The 10,315-nt window shown below is 36.2% G+C and overlaps 1 protein-coding gene across 3 annotated transcripts; it reads right to left on the bottom strand.

Annotated features, from left to right (window-relative positions):
- Positions 1–541: 541 nt before the first annotated feature.
- Positions 542–9,997, bottom strand: LOC109003525. 3 transcript variants are annotated; one of them, XM_035692606.1, is made up of 10 exons: positions 9,014–9,997; positions 8,793–8,891; positions 8,447–8,649; positions 7,006–7,193; positions 6,572–6,674; positions 6,149–6,462; positions 4,769–5,179; positions 3,672–3,777; positions 1,915–3,519; positions 542–1,053 (listed from the first exon to the last, which is right to left on the bottom strand). In XM_035692606.1, exons 1-10 carry the CDS (start codon positions 9,076–9,078, stop codon positions 893–895), a joined length of 3,255 nt encoding a protein of 1,084 aa, XP_035548499.1. In that variant the 5' UTR covers positions 9,079–9,997; the 3' UTR covers positions 542–892. The 3 variants fall into 3 exon arrangements, with proteins under 3 accessions (XP_035548499.1, XP_035548498.1, XP_018837234.2); XM_035692605.1 differs by having other exon boundaries at positions 7,006–7,199; positions 9,014–9,996; XM_018981689.2 differs by lacking the exon at positions 4,769–5,179 and having other exon boundaries at positions 7,006–7,199; positions 9,014–9,995.
- Positions 9,998–10,315: the final 318 nt, after the last annotated feature.

The following is a 10,315-nucleotide window of genomic DNA, read 5'->3' as shown; positions in this document are numbered from 1 at the left end:
TGTTTTATTTAAGTAATTTTTTATATAGATCTTTTATTATTTTAAAATGTTTTAAAAAAATAAAATAAATTTAAAACATCATTCAGAAAATATTTTCTTAATCAGAAAGTAAAAAAATATATATTAAAAAATACTTTCTTAATCATGAAGTAAAATAAAAAATTATAAAAAATATTTTTAAAAAAATAAAATAAATTTAGAACATCATTAAAAATACTTCCTTAATTAGAAAGTAAAAAAAAATCATTAAAATATACTTTCTTAATCACGAAGTAAAATAAAAAAAATATTTGTTTATGATTTTTTATTTTACTTCGTGATTAAGAAAATATTTTTTAATAATATTTTAAATTTTTTTATTTTTTAAAAATATTAAAAATTATTAAAAAAATCTACATAAAAAACAATTTAAAAAAAAAACACATAAAAAATACACTAATCTCCAGCGGGAGATATAGCATTTCCCTTACCTAAGATTTATAGCTGATTTAACAACATTTCAGGAATATAAAATATTTATAGTGAACTTGACATTGCATCTCTATTTTTGGGATTTCTTTCCAAGAGTATTCATTCTATTATGTTTACAATCCACTAATTTTGCACACTTTTTAAGTTAAATATTCAGATACGTGATCTCAGATGGATTTAACAACTTCAAAAACAAAAGACCAACTCATACAGGACACAAAGCCACAGGTGAATAAGATGTGATTGAGCTAAAATAACTCTACCAAGTGCAAGTTGCAAGAAAATCCCATTAATTACACTAAGCCACCAAATTCCCCTTTGAAAGAGCAATAATCCCATCCCATCATTGATGCAAGGACTTGCAGATCTGAGGAAGAGACATTGAATACAGGGTCATATACACGAGCACAATCAGCAATCACTATCTGTACCTAAAACCCATGTCCACTTCATGACCATACATCCCCTGACCATGCCCACCAGTGGCAAAAGGCTGAATCTTCTTTGAATTTGACCTGAGTTCCAGCTCGAGAAGCCTTTGGATTGCCTCTGGATTATTACTACCACCACCAATTTCAGGAGCTGAAAAAATCCAACAAAAATTAAATGAAAGAATATAATGGACGTACAATTTCTCACACGATCATAAAAAAATAAAATAAAATAAAAAATGATAACAGTCCAAATGCACCTCGGAAGATTTAGAGTTCTTTATTTTCTTCCTGTGGTCTATTGAAGGTTTACATTTTAAAAAAGTATACAATAACAAAAATCAGCAAATAAGTACTTTCAACTTGAAAAGATATTGTGTCCAGTGTATCTTTCAACTCGCATCGTGAACCAACCCCCCTCTCGGGAAAAAATAAATCAAAAAGCAGGCAGTCAATGAGTAAGGAACTTTTTTCCCCCATTTTAAACATGGTTGTAAAAGTAGTTGTGAAAAGAATTGTGTGGCTATCATTACTCAATAACAAGATGGGGCAATGAACACGGAACTTGGTCGATGGTCACCTGTTCGAAAATAAATCATAAAAGGCTGCTACAGTCAGTCATTACTCGGCTCATCGAGAGAAATGAAGTAGAGAGAATCAATGGCTTTATGTTCAGGTTACCACTTAAGTAAGGTACGGTTACCCTTAATTTGAACTTACCATTCACTCCAAAATAGAAAATTCCGGCAAGTAAATGGGAAGTCAAAGGGTACATAAAGGGTAAGTTTAAGCTGAAAGGCAGATTGTAGCTTGAGAAGTAGAATTTTACATACTAAAAAAAAGTAGAATTTTACAATCCTAAGCCAAGAGAACCATCAGCACAATTTGAGCACAAATGAAACCATTGTAGTGAATATTACTTCAAGCCAATTAAAATAAGCAAGGGAAGCAGGTAGTTACATTTAAATTAAAATAAAATACTGAAGAAAAATCACATAGGTGAGAGCTTTACCCGGTGGCGGCATTCCAAGACCAGCAAAGTTGGGTTGCCGGTGACCGAAAGGAAAAGGTTGCAATGGATTGAGTTCAGGCATAAAGCCAGTCATCTGATTGTTGGCATGAGAAGGCAAAGGTGCACCCCTGCTTGGCTGAGCTGACATTGGTGCACTCCTGGGAAATCCTTGAAGCAGGTGAGGAGGAAAGTTGCTTGACATATGCATCTGTTGCAACATAGGGTGATGATTGGGAGGATCAAAACCAGTCAATCCAGTGCTGGGGTGATGAAAATGAGGATGAAGCATATTTGCAGGAAATTGATGATTTGGCGGAGAATCATGATGGATGATTCCTTCTGGTGTCATAAATTTCATCTGAGGATTAACGTTAGCAGGGTGAGAATCTAATGGATGGGAGAATGGCCCTACATGATTTGCACGAGGGGGGTGAAATTGTGGGGAAGATGGTTGGACACTAAGATTCTGATAGGGAAAATCAGGCTCCCTCACATCATAAGCACCACGAAAACGAGGTGGACCTTCTTGACCTCCCATGAAAGATCGTTCATCTTTGAAGACAGATTTTAGAGCTGCTAGTTTCTCGGCAATGTCAACTTGGGTGTTTGGGGAAGGTAACACTTCAGCTCTAGCTGCAGTCTTCACAGATGCATAATTCCGAAGGTTCAAAGGATCATTAACTGTAATCAAGCTATCCTCTTCAGGAAGCCGAATATCAACAGGCCCATCAAAGCCACCAAGCTTGGAGTTTAATCCAGTTCGAAGCTGCGATGAATCCAGTTCAGTTTGAGGATCATCAAAACCTAACCATTGCTGCTCAATATTTGCAGGTTTAGTTTGCAGTCTTTGCTTGGAGGTCAAAAGACTGCTTTCATAACCAGCTTTATTGGGGACAATATCATTTGTAAGAACGAGTGCATCATCCATGACAGAAAAAGGAAACTGATGAGGATCTGATTTATCAACTCTTGCAGGCCTAAGTGAACCTCTCTGGACAGAAACTGGTGCTCCAACTGATTGCAGCTCCTTCATAAAAGCAGTCCCAAAAAGTGTTTCAAGTGTCAGTGTCTGCCCTGAGTTGGAAGAATGCTCGGCATTTACCTCTTTTGTCTGAGCTGCAGAGACAAAACTTGTTTCCTCATTGGTCTGTAGTTTCTCTGACCATTGGATGTCTAGGTTGGAGGATGGTACACCATCTTTCAGTAACAATGAAAGGAGGTGATGAGAAGCATGGTCGTCAATAACTTTTGGCAACTCGGTCTTTGGATCAGGAATGCTTGAGACATGGACAGGCGGCTGCAAAGTTGAGCAATTTTCACTAATTTCTGACAACATTGACTGTTCAAGGTCTTCACAAGTAAGGACAGCTGGAAGTGCCTGTGGTTTATTGTTCTTGTAAAATTGCTCAGAATTTTCAACTATATCAGCTGTTACATATGATGTTTTATGCTCCTCTGCTGGTTCAGATCTTTCAAATGGAATATTAGGTAAAATGTGCTCAGTATTCTTCACATCAGAAACCTGGGATCCACCTTTATCCCCACCAACAATCAATGAGAGCAAGTCATTCGGCGTGCTGGAGAGATCATGCATTGGTTTCTTTTCTGCAGTAAAACGGAAAGAAGCATCAGAGTTTAAAGCATTCTTGTTTAACTTAATGTACAACCAGTTTAAATTTGAACATGTCCAAAAACTTTTTTCTTTTTATCGGTAACATGCCCAACAACTTAAAACCAGAAGATTAATGTCAGCATACCTTCTTCAAGAAACCAACGGGCAAACTTGGAAGATTGAGTAGCTTGAGAGCTCCTTGTCTCCTCTACCATCCTATCACCCGTCTCTTCTCCTGTACTAACAGCATGCTATACAAGCAACACAAATAATTTTATGAGAGAGATGCATCAAGTAGAGGAGCATGTAATCACAAACAAGAAAACAGATGTTTTTCAAACAAACTGAAGAATATGCATCAACCAAAAGTTAGCAAAGCATCCATTCATTGGGAGACGCAGTGAGAAATCACACAAGTAAAGATCTTCCAAAAGATCTACAGGCAGGTCATATATTAATGCAAAAGCTCAACCAATAAAATTTATTTTCACTCCACTTGGGACTTAAATTGGAGCCATAAGATGCTCCACCCAATTCAATAAATCATAACTTCTTTTTTTTTTTATGTCAAGGAACCTCTCAAAGGCAGGGCCCTTCGGACCCACCCTACAAAGTAAACCCCGGTCCCGGGAACCACACCCTCAGAAATTTCCCTACGCGAAACTGGATAAATCGCTGACTTTTCACCAAGGGGTGTGGCCCCAAAGGATTGTTTGCACCCATGAGGTGTTGAACCTTGAACCTTGAAGGGAGTGATACCCCAAGACCAAGGCCTTCACCACTTGGGCCAACCCCTTGGGGTTTCAATAAATCATAACTTTGAATAAAACCTAATACAAGAAAAGTCTGATTGTAAGTAATGCAATTATTATCAGCTTGACCAATTTTGATGATAGCAAAGCATGCTTGTATTCTCTGTATAGTCTTCTAATGTTGACAGACATGGTTACATTCGGTGATCTACAAATAGTTAATGAACCTTAAAAAATTCTTAGGAAGCAGATATCATTACACTATCAGTTAATCAAGTATGCTACACTCGTACAGCAAATATCGTGGCAATGGTAGAAAGAATATCATGAAAACATCAGACGCAAAATTCAGAATAATTCATTGTATATAAAAATATCTCGATAATTAGATTTAATCGTATAATAAAGATTTAAAAGACAATAGACAGTGTACTATACAGCCAAAAGTTTATATATGTACCAAATAAAAGTCCACTAGAATCAGCATTACCTCAATGAAACTAGGGGACCCACCAACACTTGATGTTAAAGCAGAACCAAAAAGCTTATCTAGGATTGAAGTTGAATGATCATGATTGGATTCACCAACTATTTTATTCCCTGTCACCTTCTCACCACTAAGCTTATTAACTTCACTATTTTCTGAAGCTTCAAAGGCTTCTGAAAAATACGAAATCTTATGCAACTGACTATCTACATCCATCATGCTACTGGATGGTACATTCAGATTCTTGTCACTCTTGTTATGTATGGAAACTTTATTACTAGTACTTCCAAGTTGCAGTGCAGAGAAACCCGTTTGTTCTGTCAGCTGTTTCTCCACTTTATTATCAGAAGTCCCATTTAATACAAGGTTAACTTTGGCAAGTGAAAGGCTATTCTCAAGTTCAGGATTCACAACCTACAGAAGCAACAGACACGTGCATGACTAATGAGAGGACAAGCATAAGTTAACAAATGACAAGCAAGACAACGTTTTTTATACAGGTAACAGGTAAGAGAATTCAAACTTTGGTCAAGATATATTTAGCTATAAAAATTTGAAACAGGAAAAATCTTAAGCAGCATATGCTGAACCTATACAGCAAACTTGTCTGAAAATTATTAGCTCTTCTGAATCCAATAAATGATTTTCTACAAAACGACATGTTTTTTTATAGGCAAAATTAAACTTTCTTCATAGAAAAGTAGGTGTAGCCCAAGTACACAGGGAGTATACTCAGTAACAAAGAAAACAACAAAACCCCATGTTTCATTAATGAAAAATTATATTCATCATCCTCACACACCACACTTTTTTTTTCTCTAGAAGAATTCAATTATTTAAGAAAAATAAAACCAAAACAAAAATTTTTAAAAATTTAAAAAAAAAAAAAAAAAAAAAGTGTGGTGTGTGGTGTTGGGATGATAAGTAGCAAAGCTCTTCATTAATATTTTAGAAAATGCAAGTAAACAATTATTCATGGATTCGTATATCAATATATTACACAGCAATACAAATATTTACAGGTTTTTGTAGCACATGGAATTGTAGGTTTAGAGAGAGCGAGAGAGAAGAGCGCAAAAAAGAGGAAAAAGAATGACAAGAAAAGTGGCAAAATCCTCTTTACTCCCTAGAATTATCTAGGCATAGTCAGTATAACTTTCAAGTTATCTTAAATTCACATTTTATTCTTTATGATGAAGAGTTTCTCTCTGGAGAAAGTACTGAATTTAGGTAGAGTTACTCAAGATTGACAACCAGGATTCAGCTTTTTTCCTGGCGAATTTTCATAAATTACAATAAATTGTAATAAACTATAAAAGCACAAGGAAGGTAAAACTATAGCTTAAATTTTCAATAAATCGGATGAACATGAAAACCAGTTACCTCTGCTGTCTGAGGATGAATCATGGACTTAGGTCCAGAATTCCTTTCCAAAACTGTGCTTTTAAAACCTGGTGGTACAAGTGGTCTGGATGCAGGAGTTTGAGGGGGAAGCAAAGATTTTTCAGGATCATTGAGTGAAGCTTTTAGTATCACAGGGTCATCAGACTCCTTACTTCTATTCAAAAGGTTTTTCTCATCCTTGGAGTCCTCTAGCAGTGTGGTGATGTCAAACTCATCTTTACGCTTGTCAGGATTTAAGTTCTGCTTGTCTTGAAATGCTTTCTGCTGTTCCTTCCTCATTAATTCAAAGGATGCTGAAAAGCAAGTAAATCAATTTTAAAATTGCTAACAAGAGAAGCAGTTGAAGTTGCTAACACATCAGGGTTGCCTTGCCAGTCAATCTGGCAAAAATGTGCAAATTACCTCTTCTCTTTCTTTCCTCTTCCGCTCTGTCCTCACTTGTGTACTCAGAAGAACCAAATGTTTCATCATTGAAGGAGTCATGGGTTCGTGAATGAGGTACTGCCTGAAGAATACACAGTACAAAAATAATGATAAATTTTTTTTTTATAAGTAAACAAGTATTATTAATCCAAGAATGGGCAACAACTGCCAATTACAAAAGTCTTTATGCCCTATCTATGTAGAATAATGATAATTTTTTTTTTATGAATAATAATAACATCATCAGTATCAAGGAGGCTCATATAAACGAATTGCAACTGGTTTTCGATCTTTTTGCATTTTATTTATTATTTGAGGTAGATAAAATCATGCTGGAGCATAGAAAAACAAGCATCACATTCTATTCTTTCATACAACTAATAGTGAGGAACATAAACAAGCATAAGTCCAACCTTATAAGGCCGCGGAGGATGATAGGGCTCAGTGCTCTTATTGAGATGGTAGTGATCACTAGCTCGAAACTTTGAAGCCGAAACTCCGGCAGCAAGTCCAGATGGTCTTGGGAAAGAACCACTACCAAGAAGTCCATCATGTTCAGGAACTTGCCACGATCGCCGAGATTGGTTCCCATACTGCCTACCTGTATCTGCTTATTAATATAATTAGTCAAAAAGTACAACACAGATTATAGATCAGTTGCTTGTCTTAGGCAAACCGACCATCTATCCAGATCTCAGCACTAGAAAAATATATATATATATTTTGTAATTTTCATGCAGTAGAAAGATAGGCATAACCGACCATCTATAGATCAGTTGCTTTCAGGGCCTGCAAGTAACAAACAGGCAAGAAGGGGTTACCCAATTCAATTAGGTGACAGAAGATAGATATCAACTGAGCACAAAGGAGGCCCTCCCCACTGGTACTCTAGCAAGAAAGATGAAATTATGTATTCCACATGCATTGTGCTTATGAACAACCCTCTGGAAAGCAAGACAGAGGACATAGGTTCGGGTCAAGAACCTCATACAAGATCTTGTATGGTGGAGGCTTTCCTGCCTTCCCACCAAGTCTTTCAACATGGTCATCTGATCCATCAAGCTCTTAAATGTTCTAATTACATTACAACTTCCATATGTGTGGATATCACAAGACATGATTTATTACAAATTTAATTGTTGCCATTCCAAGTTTAGTACACCCTCTGTCACAATGTATTAAACTCATCATCAGTAGTCTAACAATTTTATTAATATGTAAAACTTTTACTAATAGAAGACTAGCAATGCCCAAGTACACTGGATGTATACAAGAGACACTTAGTTCAGTATTCTAATAACAACAGGAGTGAGCTAAATATATGTTGCCAACCTAGCCTTTTATTTTTATTTTTTTGATCGGTAAATAAGGATTTTATTGATGAGAACTAGGCATAGCCCAAGTACACGGGGCCAAACTTTAGTTACAAAGCACTTTCTTCCCCTTTTGATTTTAACTCACGAGCTCCCCCTTCATCCCATTCTTCTGGTGAGAGGTACCATTTGAGCATGGGCTCATTGGATAAAATGATTTCAAAAACACCAATAACTTATTGGCTAATTCTACACACACAATGGACTCATCGTTTCTTCCCAGGCTAATATTGCAGGCAACAAACTTATAAAGCATTTTCTTCTGACAGTAGGTAACAAACTATTAAATATTGCAAGAGGCATATTAGAAATATCATCAAGGATGGCTTCCACATGCCACCAAGAAATACACACCACACAAGTAGGAAACAAAATATCAATACACAAATAGATATGCATAGAAAAAATATAAAATCCAGTCCATGTTATTATAGAAAAATTTACAAATAAAAACTATTAACATTAGCATGGAATATTCTACCTGACTCCAAGTCAGGTTGCGAATCACTATCTTTATCGCTTCGCACAGATGTGCGACCTTCCCATCTTCCATGGACACCCCGTGAATAACTACTAAAATCCCCTCTGGTAGGTGGGGATGAACCATATTCATTACGCTTGTAACTATGCGATGACAAGCCACCAGAGATTCTTTGCCGGTCTTGGAAAGAATCCTCAAAGTCACTAATTTTGATCAAAAAACAAAAACAGATTAAGGCATAGCATGATGCACGAGTAAACCAGTTGCACTAACCAAAGCAATACAAGGCAAGGCAATGCTAGCAAAAGCAGACATTTTATTAGCCCGTCTAAAAGAGACTTCTTACCTTAGAATTGATTGATCAAACCCACCAGGCAACTTTTTGCAAACCTCCAATTCGCTTAATGACAATAGAAACTCCCTTGAATATGAAATTTTCAACTTCCTACATCATTAAAACCAATTATTTTATCAAAGGTCACCAGAAAAGAAAAAGAAAATATCAAATAGATGGCGAGAAGGAAAATTCGACCATCAAAAACTGGAAATGGAATATACGTTCATTACTTTTGCGTTTCATGATTCGTTTCAACTGGATGATCCAATATATGGTCTTCGTTCTCTAAGCTCATTCTGCAAAGTTTGACACAAAATATTATGACAACAACAAAAGACCGTGCGGTCTCAACCACGGATACCAATACCAATTCCTCACCAACTATTAACAAACCCTTGCCCTTAAGGAATCCCCCGAAATCATATCACCATCTGAATAACTAAAAACACTTCGACATACTTAAATTTTTCGACAACTATATCCACCCAAGGACAATCCAACTCCTACTCAAGAAACTACACTACAAAACCCTACAATTTAGTGCAAGGGAATCGCAAATTCCTGCTCATCGATCGTCTACTCCAGCATTTCCGAGCCAAATCTCAACCCAAACAAAATGAAATAATAGAAAACTCTGAAGTGCCAACTCCACAAGCTGGCTTTTTCCTTTATACGATCTAGCTCAATCTACAAAGAATCCCCATAGAAAGCGAAAATTCCGAAACCATCGAAAAATCCTCGTTTTCTAAGTTTTTTTCAATTCCCAGCAACCTTCCACAACCCTATTCCCGCAAATTCAAGCCCAAACAACAGATATGTCAACAGAAAATCAGCCTTCTCACAAACCAGAACCCGAATCTCACATATTATAGGAAATGAATCCCGAAATCGTCACAACATATTCTCGAATTTCGATCCCATCAGCTCCGGAAAAGCATAGATAAAAGCAAACTCTAGGGTTTCGGTTTAATCTAGAAGCTGCAAAACTTTAGGGTTCCGTAGATCGGAAAGAAGAGATAAAAATACAGTGACGTGCTGTAGAAAGTGAAAATTAGGGTTTTGACGGGTGAGATTGTGTATCTATTGGTTGGGAACGATCGACGATAGAGACGGAGAGATTTCCAGAGTGACAGAGCGAGATATGAGAGAGAGTTTGGTATGGGTGCTCTCTTTTCCTTCTGTTGCAGAAAAAAACCATCACATCCCTCGACAAAATAACAAAAAAACGCGAAGAAAATACAAGTACCACGGACCTGCTTCGTTCGTGACTACCACGCCCTCATAGTATACCTCATCGTAATTCGTATTTATAATTTTTTGTCTGAAATAGAAACAATATTAAATATTAATATAAATTTTTTATTATTTAAGAAGAAAAAAAATCTAAAATTAGGAGTTAGAGTAAACATCTTTCTTTGAAAAGTTTACACATCAACTTTTTATCCTAGAATACAATAAATTAATCCACATCATAATTCATATTTTTTAATTAAATTTTTTTTAGATAAAATAAAGAGAGAGCACACTGTAGC

This window comes from Juglans regia, chromosome 7 (genome assembly GCF_001411555.2).
Source record: "Juglans regia cultivar Chandler chromosome 7, Walnut 2.0, whole genome shotgun sequence".
In the NCBI taxonomy this organism is placed as follows: Eukaryota; Viridiplantae; Streptophyta; class Magnoliopsida; order Fagales; family Juglandaceae; genus Juglans; species Juglans regia.
Note: the sequence above shows the minus strand (reverse complement) of the source record. Positions and strands in the feature narration are given on the sequence as shown.